Source organism: Sminthopsis crassicaudata, chromosome X (assembly GCF_048593235.1).
Source record: "Sminthopsis crassicaudata isolate SCR6 chromosome X, ASM4859323v1, whole genome shotgun sequence".
NCBI lineage: Eukaryota > Metazoa > Chordata > Mammalia > Dasyuromorphia > Dasyuridae > Sminthopsis > Sminthopsis crassicaudata.
Window position 1 is genome coordinate 60,874,095 of NC_133623.1, and position 13,814 is coordinate 60,887,908.

At 52.5% G+C, this 13,814-nt stretch overlaps 2 protein-coding genes across 5 annotated transcripts in view; both read left to right on the top strand.

Moving 5' to 3' along the window:
- The window catches only part of LOC141549040 (uncharacterized), a 50,478-nt gene extending 49,725 nt beyond the window's left edge, over positions 1-753 (top strand). Inside the window, exon 6 of the mRNA XM_074278388.1 lies at positions 161-753. The gene's annotated coding sequence lies outside the window, so the exon portion shown is untranslated. The remainder of the gene's footprint in view (positions 1-160) is intronic.
- A 201-nt stretch (positions 754-954) lies between these two features.
- Positions 955-13,814, top strand: part of SEPTIN6 (septin 6) — a 62,513-nt gene continuing 49,653 nt past the window's right edge. For 2 of the 4 annotated variants that reach the window (XM_074277242.1, XM_074277240.1), the window contains exon 1: positions 1,228-1,501. In XM_074277242.1, coding sequence (XP_074133343.1) covers positions 1,472-1,501 — 30 coding nt within the window. In that variant the 5' untranslated portion in view covers positions 1,228-1,471. Of the gene's footprint in view, positions 1,502-13,814 lie in introns of all 4 variants that reach the window. The other 2 variants (XM_074277239.1, XM_074277241.1) reach the window with 2 other exon arrangements.

Consider the following 13,814-nt stretch of genomic DNA (forward strand, 5'->3'; position numbering starts at 1 on the left):
CCCCTGGCTCGGTTCAGCCTGCCAAGTCGGGAGTGAGGGATAAGAGGAAATCAAATGGTAGAGACAGGAGAGCTGGAGGTTACTCATTTCTCGTTCTCATCCCTCCTCCCTTCTCTCCCCCCCCCCCCCACCCAATTAATGTCTCTTTCTCTCTTGGCAGCCCTATTGCCCACACAAAAGGGGCACACGCTCCAAGCCCGGGCCCGAGCAGCCAGAGGTCGGCTTCTGAATTGGGGTTCCCTTCCAAGCGTAAAGAGCCCACCTTGCTCCTACAACGTCCTGGGGCAGAGGGGAGGGAATTTTTGGGGACTGGCTAAAGGGAAGCCTTTTCTTTTCCGCTCCCCTCCCCCATAACCCTCCGCACTTTGTTTCGGTGATGGCAGGTGCCGCAGCCCCGGGGCTGGATCCCCGCTGGCCCTTGGGGACGGCTGGAGTCCAGGGGGGGAGGTGGAGGTGCTCGGGTGCCCGTGTCTCGGCTCCAGTGAGTGTGGAGGTGCGTGTGTAAGTGTGTTTGTGTGTGCGCTCTGGGAAGTGTGAGTTGGTTAGCGTGTGTGTGTGTGTAAGCATGTATGTGAGTGTGAATAAGGCTCGCTGTGCGCTCGCTTGCGTGTCAATGGGAAAGCTGGTGAGTGTGTGTGTGCAAGCGTGTGTCCGTGTAAGCGTGTGTGTGGGGGGGTAGGAGTGTGTTTGTGTGTGAGCGCGCGCGCGCCCACGGGGTTTGGATGCGGACTGCAGCGGGCAACCGGGACAGAGCAGGGCACGGGGCTCGGGGTGGGGGTGGGGGCTCCCTATCCCGCAACCCCAGGACTAGGGATTCAGGGATGGGAGGGGGGGTAGTGTGGTGCGTGTGTGACCATTGGGCCAAGCTCGGGACGTACCACGGAGCCCAGGGAAGGGGGAAGGGGGGAGATGGCATGGCCAGGCCCCGGAGGGGAGCCCGAGCCCCAGTCGCCCTAGGAGTGAGGTCGCGGGCTCGGGTGGCAGGGGAAGCGAGGGAGGAGGAGTCTGAGGCGGGGAAGGGCCAGCCCTGCAGGCCGCTCTCGGCCCGCTGGCCCCTCCGAGGAGGTGGAAGATCTAAGGCAGGCTGAGTTTGGCGGGGAGAGGAGGAGGGGAGAAAGAGAGAAGGGGCAGGGGCGGGGGAGGGAGGGGGCGTCCCCTTGGCGCTGCCCCCCCCCCCGCCTGACTTGGTCGCGCCCAAAGTGTAACACTTTCTCTTTGTCGGAGAAGCGCCCCGGCTTCCTGTGCAGTAGCTGGAGAGGCGGCGAAGGCAGCAGCGGAGGCAGCGTCCCGGCGGCGGCAGCAGCAGCAGGAGCGGCAGCAGCGGCAGCAGCGTCCGGCCGCCAGTGGAGGCACAGTCCTGGCTGCGGCGGCGGCGGCGGCGGCGGCGGCTACAGCCCGAGCAGCCACGGCGGAGGCAGCAGCCGGCACGGTGGCAGCCCCGGAGCGCGAGCTCCTCCTCGGGGAGGGGGCGATGGCGACGGCCGATGTGGCGCGCCAGGTGGTGAGTGACGGCCCGAAGGCCCCCAGCCCGCCCTCCGGCCGGACCCCCGGAGCCGCAGTCCTCGCCGTGCCGGGGCGTTGCCGCCGGACGCGTGGCCACCCCGGGACCCCCGTCGCGCCCCCGGAGCATCTCGCTGGGTCCCCGCGGCCGGGCGGCTGCGGGACACGCTCTGCCCCCCGGGGCGGTGCGCGGGGCCGAGGCTGAGGGCGCGGGCCGGGGCAGTGCCCTGCGCCCCGCCGAGCGCGCGGCGGCGGCGGCGGCGGCGGCGGCGGCTCCGGGGCGCTCCCTACGCGGCCGTCTTTGTGGTTCTGCCTGTTTGGCCGCACGTGTAGCGGGTGCGGGTCCGCATGCGGGGCCCCTCCGAGAGTGGGGGGGAGGGGGCTCGAGCGCGCTCGCGCAGCACCCGGGGTGCACATCCGTGGCTCCGCGTTTGGGCCGGTCCGGCCGTGTTTGGCGGTCGCGGGGTGGGGCGCGTGGGGTGCCGCCGCCGTACCTTTGCCCTGACCTTGCCCGCGTTCTGGCGGGGCCCGGGGCTTTGGGGGTTCGGCCCATCCCTTGGTGCGGTCTGTGCTGCGCTGCCCAAACCCGGGGAGCCAGCCCGGCTGAGCGGGGGCGCGGGGGCGCCGGTCGGGATCTCCAACCGAGCATCTCTTTGGATTGGCAGCCGACTCTGGAAAAATGTCCATTTTTAAACCTCAAGTTTTCCATCCTGGGAGGTGCCCGGCATCCCAGAGCGGTGACCTAGGACCTTCCACTCCTGCCTTGCAGACCGCAAGCACGTTGGGAAGACCAGTAATAATCATAAGGCAGCCCCCACCTCCCACGGCCAGGGAGACTTAGTGCCAGCGCTACCCCCGAATCGGGGCTTTCTCAAGCGTGCACGTACCCAACTGCGGCTGGCGCCGCTCGTGCTGGGTACGATTTCACCTGGGTTGGAATGCTCCAGATTTGGGCTTGACCTCCAGCAAGCTCCCGGCCCTCAGTTTCTTTCTCTGTAAAAGGAAAGGGCTGGGCTATGGGATCTCGGAAGTCCCGGCTCTGGTTCTAGGTGGAAAATAGAGATCCGGGAGGGATCCCCGGTCACATAAGCCAGTCAGTGGCAGCTGCCAAGAGGAGACACCGAGTCCAAGCCCTGGCTGATGGCACACTAATGTAGCCGAAATACCGGACGTCACCAACTCCAGCATTTGCATGGGCCGGAGTTGATGTGTCTGTTTCATAGACCTCTCCGGTAAAAGGAAGGCACCGTGGAAATAATCTCCAACTGCCTGATTTTACAGAGGGGGAAACTGAGGCCTGGGAAGAGAAAGAAACTCTCCCATGATCACCCAGTTTAGCAATCAGGACTGTACCAGGAAGAGAAAGGAACTCTCCCCTGATCAGCCAGCTAGCCACTAGGCCTGTAGGATTGGAGATCAGAAGAGCCCTTGGAGATCATCCGATTTTCACAGAGAGGGAAAACTGAGGCTCAGAGAGGGGCCTAAAGCCTGGAAGCAAAGAAACAGATGAGCAGGGGCTCCAAGTCCGGGCTTCTGATTTCCATCTAGGCACACTCCCTGCCATATCTCACCGCTTATGCATTCAAAGGATTGAGAGCTGATAGGCTCACTGGATAGGATCTAATTCAAACCTTCATCCAGGGCCAAGAGGAAAGGAAATGACTTGTCCAAGGTCACACAGGTGGCCAACAGCGATCCCCACCCAAGGTGGAGGAAGCCTGGGAACATTGTTTTCTCTAGTCAAGCTGCCCGGCCACCTTGGGGCACGAAGCTGGGAATTTGACGTCATTAGCACCACTCTGTCGTGTGTTTAAATGTTTTTATTAATGCCTTTTGTTTTTCTATCACATTCATTTTGGTGTGGAGGCCTCCCCTCTTCCTTCCCCAGGGAGCCATTTCTCCTAATAAATATTTTAAAAGAAGGAGAAAGGGGGGAGAGAAAGCAGTTCTGTTAAACCAATCCACACCCAGACGGTGACTTTTAGTCTGTCTGATATTCTGAATCTTTAGTCCCCCCACCTCTGACCATGAGATGGGAGGGAGGGAGAAGCCTGTCCTAAGTACTTGTACTCAGGGGCCAAAGCCCTCTGGGTAAATGGCCGTGGGGCAGATGTTCTAAAGGGAGTGAGGGGGGATATCACCCAGTTCCAGTCCCCTAAGAAAAGCCCAAACTCCGGGATTACAAACACCCTATTTGTCCTATAGACCATTGTTTTTTCTCTGACTGGGTCCTATCTTACTCAGTCCCTGCTGTGTTAGGAGAAGCTATAGAATATAGGCTGAAGGAAGAAATGCTACTCTTGAGATCAGATCTGAGTTCAAATGTTACTTTTGTTGCCAGCTAATGGCAACTTACTCTAGCCCCATTTTATCCATCTAAAGAAACTCCGGGGTTGGACAAAATCCCAAAGGCTTTTAGCTTTGAATACAAAGTAATCCGGTACTCGACCTCAGCTACAATGTTACGAGTTTCCAGAAACAATTGTATCCCTCCTTACTTTCTTTACCCCGTTTCCTCTTAACTTTTACTTATGGATCCTTAGCCTCTCCCCTGGATGTATCCTGCACATTTTAACTGAGTCCCTGATCAGGGCTAAATGGGGCTATATATTGCCTTTGGCCAGAACTGAGCCCCAATATGTGGTTGCAGGCTGTTTTTTTCCTAGGAACCAGGGCAAGCTGGTGGCGTTTCTTAAGTGGAGGTGAGAGGCCCTGATGACCGACCAGTACACAGGCTGTTCTTTCTTAGGAACAAAGGCAAGCTGATGGGGTTTCTTAAGTGGGGATGAGATGCCCTGATGACCAGTACACAGGTTGTTCTTTCCTAGGAACAAAGGCAAGCTGATGGGGTTTCTTAAGTGGGGGTGAGATGCCCTGTGACCAGTACACAGGTTGTTCTTTCCTAGGAACAAGGGCAAGCTGGTGGATTTCTTTTTTTTTAATTTTTTATTATAGCTTTTTATTGACAGAACATCTGCATGGGTAATTTTTCAGCATTATCCCTTGCACTCCCTTCTGTTCCAACTTTTCCCTTCACTCCCTCCACCCCCTCCTCCTAGATGGCAGGTAGTCCAATACATGTTAAATACGTTATAGTCTATCTTAGATGCAATATATGTATGTAGAACCATACAGTTCTCTAGTTGCAGAGGAAGAATTGGATTCAGAAGGTAAAAATAACCTGGGGAGAAAAACAAAAAATGCAGGCAGTTTACACTCATTTCCCAGTGTTCCTTCTCTGGGTGTAGCTGATTCTGTACATCATTGGTCAATTGGAACTGATTAGGTTCATCTCATTGTTGGAGAAGGCCTCGTCCATCAGAATTGATCCTCATACAGTATTGTTGTTGAAGTGTATAATGATCTCCTGGTTCTGCTCATTTCACTCAGCAGCAGTTCCTGTCAATCTCTCCAGGCCTTTCTGAAGTCATCCTGCTGGTCATTTCTTACAGAGCAATAATATTCCATAATATTCATATACCACAATTTACCCAACCATTCTCCAACTGATGGACATCCACTCAGTTTCCAGTTTCTGGCCACTACAAAGAGGCTGCCACAAACATTTTTGCACATGTGGATCCCTTTCCCTTCTTTAAGATCTCTTTGGGATATAGGCCCAGTAGAAACACTGCTGGGTCAAAGGGTATGCAGTTTGGTAACTTTTTGAGCATAGTTCCAAACTGCTCTCCAGAATGGCTGGATGTATTCACAACAGTGCATCAGTGTCCCAGTTTTCCCACATCCCCTCCAACATTCATTACTATCTTTTTCCTGTCAGATGATGGGGTTTCTTAAGTGGGGGTGAGATGCCCTGATGAGCAGCAGAAAGCCCTGGCCCAAATCAGGGGAGGTGGCTGTGGAAAGGATAGCTCATCCTGAAATGGTAAAAGAGACCCCAAAGCCACAGTTCAGGGTGAATTGCTCATTAAACAACTTTTATTAAGCAAGTCCACCAGGCCAGGCTTGGTCCCAGATGCTGGGCCTATACATGCAAAGGGAAGGCTGTCCTTTCTCCCAGGGAACTTTTGTTATGGGACAGAGGCAGAGAGGAAAACATGTGCACAGATAAATGTAATAAAGTGTATAGAAAATAAGCCCATGGCCATTTTGGCCAGAGTTGGGAGTGGGCAAGCACCATTGCCTGGTTGGGGGGGAGGGATGGGGCAAAGATCAGAAAAGGCTCAAATAGGAGGTGGCAGCTGGGCCAAGCTTTGAGGCAACTGGATGGTGTAGTGGTTAGAGCCTCAGTCCTGGCATCAGGAAGGCTCATCTCTTTAATTTGGCCTACCTTTGTGACTCTGGGAAAGTCACTTCACCCCATTTACCTCAGCTTCCTCAGCCATCAAGTGAGCTGGAGCAAGCCACTCCAGTATCTTTGCTGAGAAAACTCCAAATGAGGTCACAGAGTCAATCGTGACTGAATGTTGTCATATCCTAAGAAACCCTGGTGAGGAGGCAGTAGATTTCACTTGTAGGGAACTGCCTGGGCATAAAGACACAGACATGGGAGGCGCTGTTGATGAGGAGTAGAGAGTAGGCCGGAAGGCTGAGCCTGTGAAGGGGAATAATGTGTAATGAGCCCAGAAAGGAGACGAGTCAGACTGGGAAGGCTTTTAGATTCCAGGAGTTTTATCTTAAGGTATCTGATCTCAGAAGCAGTAGGGAGTCCTTGCAGCTTCTTGAGCAGGAGAGCGACATGGTCAGACCAGAGCTAATTTGGGAAGCTCAGCTTGTTAATTGTGTGGAAGATGAGTCAAAGAGAGGGCAAACTGGACACCAGTCTGGAAGGAGGAGTAGTCCAGGGGAGAAGACAATAAAGGCCTAGGCAGTGGAAGTGGTAGTTGGATGATGGGACAGCAGGGGGCACATGGGAGAGGTGTTGTGGAGGTATCATGGGCAGGATTTGACCGGATGTGAAGGTGAGAGGTTAAGAACTGAGGACGCCTCCAGGCTTGGGAGCCAGGGGTAAAGGGAAGGCCGACAGCACCCTTGACAGAAATAGGGAAGCTGGGAAAGGGGAGGAGGTTAGCTCATGGCTCCAACCAAGTCCTGTGATGATGATGAATGGCAACCGGGCCGAGTCTTGGGCAGCGTAACTGTTTCCAGGCCCCAGCAGCTCATAGCTTTCTTTGTACCATGAGCCTCTTGGGCAGTCACTCTGGGGAAATCTATGGACCTTCTTGGAATCAGGGCTTTAAAGCGCACAAAATAAAACACAGGATTTCCAAGGAAGCCAATTAGACTGAAATATAGTTATGAAACCCTAAGAAACCCCCTCAGGTTCACAGAACCGAGGTTAAGAGCCCCTGTTAAGCCAACGCTATTTATGACATGGTGCTAGACACGGTGGGACATACAAAGGGGCTAGGAGGGCTGCTTGCTCAAAGAGCTTAGGGGCTTGTAGAGGAGGAAAGTACCAGACAGGAAGAACACCTCAGGCTTTTTTTCCCTAGTGCTTTCTGCTTTCACATCTCTTCACTTCTTTGAATCTCAGAATAATGTTGTACCGTCAGTAAGGCAGCTAGAAAGGGGGTAGAGTGGTTGCACTCAGAATTAGGAAGACCCGAATTCGAATCCTGTCTAACGGACTCCCTAATTGTGTGATCCTGGGCAAGTCATCTGGAAAACGAGTCAACTTTGGTTCATCGGTCTCTCAGCTCTGTGGAAATCTGTGTTTCTTATTGCTTAGTTCCATTTGAGATGGGGAGTAGGAGGTGGGATGGGGAGAATCCGTGGCCCAGAGGGATGAAATGACATGCCCAGAGTCTCCCTGCCAGTTAGAAGAAAAGGCTCTGACCAGAATCCCCTGCTCCTCCTCCCATCTCCATCCAGTGCTTCCCCCTCCCCCATATTCCCATCAGCCTTTTATTTGGTTTGTGTCATCCAGACTGTTAAAGGACGGAGGAATATCTCGGTGCATGATGACCCACAGAAATGCCATGGATATGATAAGTGACTTGACTATATTATATAATAGGATTATGTAATAAAAATAATACTTTAGTTTAATATGGCCTGCTTATTCTAACAGCTTAAAGGGCCCCCCGGGCAGCCTCCCCATAGAGTAGTATTGGTCTCTTCGCTTTAAGGATGGGGAAACTGAGGCAGTTCTCTGGGCAATCCCACTTTTTAGGAATCCTTTCCTTTGGTGGAATTTCCAGGAAAGCATCCCGAGAGCCTACTGTCCTTGCTCCCTCCTCCCTAGTCCCCTTTTGCTCCCATAAAGCAATAGGAAGCTTAGTTGACTGTGAGAGAGCTCAGTCATGGATTTTGGGCTATTTTGTCTTGGTTCTCTAACCCCCCCCCCCCCCAAACTGCTTTAAATAAACATTGTGGAGCCACCATCCAAGTAATGAGAGATTATTTTAAGGAACAACGGAGGGGGGGGATAAATTAGAAAGCCAGCCCCTTCCTCCTGAGCTTGGCAGGAGGAGGTGTCTGCCGCAGGGGTTTGAAACTGGGTTTCTCTGCCGCCTGCACAACGGATGGGGGGGTGAGAATGCTGTTCCCCTCTCTCGCTGCCTGCTTGTTAGAGACAATCAGCCATCTGCCCCGATTCTGCAGGGCCCTCCGCTGGAGGAGAGGGGCCTGGACAGGGCCGGGGCCTAAGGGAGTGGAGGGGAAAGGGGCCTCCCGGGGTCAGGCCAGGGAGGGGGGGGTGGCCCTCTCACACCGGGACTCCTCCTGCCCCGAAGGAGGCACCAGGCTGTTCAGAGGGGAGAGAACAGGTTTCTTTTTCGGATTCCTGGTAAGCAGGGTCTCGTGGTGACGGTGACGGTGATTCAAGTATCTTATCCCGCTCGAAGTCCTGGTGGAAACCGTGGGTGTTATCCTGCCCATTTTACAGATGAGGAAAATGAGCCTCCAGCGAGTGAAATGAATTAACTTGCCCAGGTCACATGGCTAATTAGGAGTCTCCTGACTCTTCCCTGGGCCTCAGTTCAAATGAGGAGGTGGCCTCTGAGGTCCCAGTTTTGGATCTAGGATCTTACCGATGTTCCCTTTGCCTCAGTTTCCTCCTCTGTAATGTGAAAGCCAGCCCCAGATTTTCTGGCCTGTAGCTTCAAGGCCAGTGCTCTTGTATGCTGCTGCCTCCCTGGTGGAGGCCTGGGCGTCCCTCCAAGGGCACTTGAATATTTCCACCAGGGCAGGTGGGTGGGGGTGGGGTGACCTGACCTTCTTGCATTTTTCCTGCTGGGGGAATAGTGATCTTGGAGGGAAACTGCTTCCGGGTCATCCAGCCCTGAACAGGGTGGGGCATCCTTGGCCTGAGGATGATAGCTTACCTCAAATCCGGCTGGTTTCAAGCTTTGTGACTTCTGGAGCCCTGAGGACTCATTGATAAAACTTCCTGGCCCAGGGCCTAAGGAGGCTGTGTGTGTGAGAGGGAGGGAGAGAGAGACAGAGAGATAGATAGACTGACAGACACAGAGACAGAGAGCAGAGAGATAGACACAAGAGAGAGTGAGAGGAAGGAGAGAGAGAGAGAGAGGAGACAGACACAAAGACAGAGCAGAGAGAGAGAGAGAGAGAGAGACAGAGAGAGACAGAGAGACAGAGACAGAGAGAAAGAGAGAGAGAAGAGGGAGGAGAGAGACAGGAAGGAAGAGCAGAGACAGAAATAGAGAGGCAGACAGGACAGAGAAGAGAGACAGAGACAAGAGACAGTGAGAGGAAAGAGACACAAGAGACAGACAGGAGAGAGAGAGAGAAGACAGGCACAAAGACAGAGAGCAGAGAGATAGAGACAGAGAAGGACAGATACACACACACAGAAGAGAGAGACAAGAGAGTGAGAGGAAGGAGAGAGAGAGAGACATGGAGACACACACACACACACACACACACACACACACACACACACACAGAAAAAGAGAAGGGGGAGGGCTGGAAGAGAGGAAGGGCAAAGGGCTACAAAAAGAGTCAGCCAGGGAGAGAAAAGAGGGACCCTAACAGGGGCCGTTCCCAGGCCTCAGCCCTCAGGCCCTGCTCATTTTCCCTCCGACCTTTCCTGGCGAGCAACTAATGTGTGATTCTGGCTCTTTTCTCCTCCGGCTGATTCAGCTTGGGCCCAGTTTTTCCTATGCAGCCTCTTGTCCAGGAGAGGGATCCGGCTAGGGCTGGATGACAAAGTCAGGTCTCCCCCTTCCCTGCTCTGAGTCCTCTGATGCTAGGGCTCCCCAGCCACCGGTCTCTGAAGTCCCTTCCGTCTCCTTAGCACAGTGCCTGGCACACAGTAGGCATTCAGAAAGGGAGAATGTGCCGTTCTGTTACTGTATCGGGCCAGACTGCCCCCCTCCAGTCGAGAGATGGGCAGTGTGACCTAACAGATACAGAGCCCTGCCTGTGGAGCCCGGAAGCCGGCCCGGGGCCCTGAGCTGCTCTGGGGCCTCAGAGATGGCGAGGAGGCATTTGTACCCTGTGCTTGGAACGCACTCCCTCCTCCCAGGACTCTTCGCGGCCCCCAAAGTACAGGCGGCGCCCCAGATGAGGCCTTTGCTGCCCTGCTTCCAGGGTCTCCCCATCCCAAGTTGTCCTGACTTTCTTTTGTCCACATATACCCGTCTACATGTCGTTTCCTTCAACAGGAAAGGGAACGAACGAGCGTGTGTACGGTTCCTACAGTATGGCACTAAGCATTTTGTAACTCTTTTCTCATTTGAGCCTCACAAGGACCTTTTAGGATAGGTGCTATTATTATCTCCATTTTACAGCTGAGGAAACTGAGGCAGAAAGAGGCTCAGGATCACACAGTTAAGTGCTAAGGCTTCACTTCTTCCGGACTCCAGATCCAGCCTTCTGGCCCCTATTCCACCATTTTGTCTCTCATAGACTGGAAGTTTTCTGAGGGCAGGAACAATCTTCTTTTTGTTTTTTTCTTTAGTACGGCACCCAGCACAGTTCACACACACACACACACACACACACACACACACACACACATTCACACACACGCGCGCACACACACACACACACATACACAGTGGATCTGGGAAAAGGAAGTAGGGAAACATAAGTGATCCATTAGATTTCTGTTCTACAGGTACTCTCTGCTTTAGGCGACTGGTGTGGTCCAGAAAACTGGATCCCCATAAATGGCGTCCTCCCTGAAATATACCATGAGGCCGCCTCCTTCAAGGAACCTTGTGGCGAAGCCCCTGACATTTCACATTCAGCAAGCACTTATTAGGCAATTGGGAAAATGGAGGCAGTGCCTGGTTTGGGGGAGCCTCCAGGCTGCCTCAAGGACACAGTATATATGGGCAGTGCCTGTCTTTGGGACCTCCTTTCTCACAGCCCCGTTTCCCTTTCTGTTCTCTCTCTAATCTCCATGTTTGCAATTTAGGGGAAGCTGAAGGAGTCTCCAAATGAAATATACTGTAGCCTTGTGCCACCTTTGAAAAAGCAGGCGTCAAGGCAGAAGTTCAGTGGTTAGACCACCCACCCTTGCAGTCAGGAGGACCTGATATCAGCAGACAGGACTGGCACTGCATTAGGGTCTCAGATTAGAGCTTAGAAGCCACCACCCTCATTTTACAGATGAAGAAACTGAGGCACATCTACTACATAGAGGGTGGTAGAGTTAGAGTATACAGCCAGGCCCTGGGACTCCAAATCCAGCTCTCTTTCCACTGTACCATATTGCTTCCCAGTTTTGAAAAGAGAGAAATGAAACCCAAGAGAGATGAGGAAATGAGAGCATTCAGTTGCTCTAAATGAGTTCAAGATTCTAAGCCCAGAGGAAATACATCCCGGGTACCCAACGGACTTAAAAGATGCCCCGGGCCCCTCACTGTCTCCTTGATCACTCCTAATCTAGCTTTTCTACTCCACCCTTGATCTGAAACTGACCTCCTTAAAGGAATCCTACAAGTTAGTTACTAGGATCTTTTAGGGCTAAACCCTTTAGCTTTTTTTTTCAGTCCTCATACTTCTCAGCCTCTCTGGAACATCTCACTCTGTTGGTTAGTTCCTTTCTCTTAGATACTCTCTTTTTGATGTCCTACAAGTTAATGAATAGGATTTTTTTTGGCTGAGGTAATTGGGGTTAAGTGACTTGTCCAGGGTCACACAGCCAGGCAGTGTAAAGTATCTAAGACCTGATTTGAACTCAGGTCCTTCTGACTTCAGGGCTGGTGCTTGATCCACGGCGCCACCTAGCTGCTCCACTAGGATCTTTTTAGGGCTAAACCCTTTAGTTTTTTTTTCAGTACTTGTTGACCCCCTGGGAGCATCTCACTCTATTGGTTAGCTCCCTTCTCTTAGATGCTCTCTCGTTGATGTCCTACCAGTTAATTACTAAGATCTTTTTAGGGCTAAACCCATTAGCTTTTTTTCAGTCCCCATACTTGTTGACCCCCCTAGAGCATCCCACTCTGTTGATTAGCTCCCTTCTCTTAGATACTCTCTCCTTGATGAGTTTTTGTAACATTTCTCCTCCTGATTCTCCTCCTCCCTCTCTGACGTCGCCTTTACTGTTTCTTTTGCTTCTGACACTAGGTCCTTCCCCTCATGTACAAATGTATCCATGGCCTTCCCACCACATATGAATGTATCCACGGCCTTCCCTCCAAGTAAGAGAGTATCCATGCACATCCTTCCTGCCGCGTACAAGAGTATCCACATCCTTCCTATCATTTACGAGTTCATCCACATCCTTCCCCCATGTGTAAGTGTATCCCCAAACTTCTTGTGTTGGGCCTTCTCTCTCGCATCTGTTCCAGCCCACAATATCTCTCCCGAGGGCCAGTCCTGCTTCTTGGGATGGTGTCCAAAACAGAGCTCCTCCTCTTCTCTCCAAAACCTATTCTCCTCCTAGGAGCAAATGAAATAGTATTTGTAAATCGCTTAGCGCAGCGCCTGGTACACTTGGGAGATGCTTGTTTCCTCCCCTTCACCCCCTGTTACCTTCTTCCCTATTTCTGCTGAAGGCACCATCATCCTTTTAGTCATCCGGGTTTTCAGCATTGGAGTCACCCGTGACCTTCACTCTCCCTTAATCCTCCTTGTCTGGCCAGTTGCCATGCCGGGTTCTCTGTTACTCACATCTGTCACCTCCTCTCTGTCCAGCCTAGGTCAGGCCCCCCTCCCCAATCCTCGGGAGGCCATAGCCTCCAATTGGTCCTTTTAGGCATGAGTGTGCTCCATCAGTCCCCGGCGGAGGAAGTGAGTCTCTAGTGCCATCTCAAGCCCTTCTCAGTTGGGCGCTATCTTATCTTCCCCACTGATTCTCTCATCCTCTTCCTCCGCCAGACCACATCCCCATCCACATCTTTCCCATCATTACGAGTTCATCCACGTCTTTCCCCTAATGTGTATCCCCAAACCTTCTTGTCTTGGGCCTTCTCCTAGCAACACGGCTGTCGTTCACCATACACAGCGTCTCACCCCTTGTTCCAGATGCTTTTGCCTCTTGCTTAGGCCTCCTAGAATCCTTGCCTCCATTTCGGGCATGGCTTGGACGTCTCTCTTCCACGAAGCATCTCCTGCTTATTGATACTTATCAACAACACTGGTACAGAGGCACCTTGCTCGTCCTTGACATTTCTTTGCACATCTGAATTCTGAATTGATTTCTCTGTGTTTATGTTGTTTCCCCACATTCCCCAAGCCTATTATCTAACCAGAGGCCATCTTGTTTCATCTCACCCCCATTCCCTTAATGGAGGAGGAAATGGAGGTCCATGGGGGCAAATGACTTATCCAGGGTCACACAGCTAGCCATCAGTAAGAGCAAGCATTCAAAGCCGAGAACTCTGACTCTAGATCTTCCCATTGATCCACACTACACGCTAAGCGGATGGGGCCATCCCGACACTTTTGGTGTTTGCAGATCAGGCAACAGACTCAGCCCGAATCTGGGCCTGCCTCATAGTGCAGCATGGTGTGTTATCCAAGGCTTTGCCTGTATCAGTTTAACGCACCATGATTTTTGTGACGGAGGGGGGCGAAGATAGGACATACTGGCTAATTGTGTTTTCTGGTTAGATAGGTACAAAGAAACGCCCCGTTCTCATTTCTTTCCTTGTTGCTGAAAGGCTTTCGAGCAGTTGGCGTCCACCTTTCTGCCTGCTCTATAAGCAGAGGCTAGTGATCATCTTTCAGTCATTGTTTGCTGCCTGAGAATCATGCAGGATTTCATTGAGAACCCAAGTGGTTACTGTCCTAGATTGGAGAGGGAGAAGGTCCAGGAGCTGAAGTACACAAGCATTCATTCATTCACAAAGATTCATTCATTCCTCCCCAACGATTCATTAAGTACTTGCTGAGGGTGCTGGGAAAACTGAGACAAAACTGAAAATCTGCCTTGA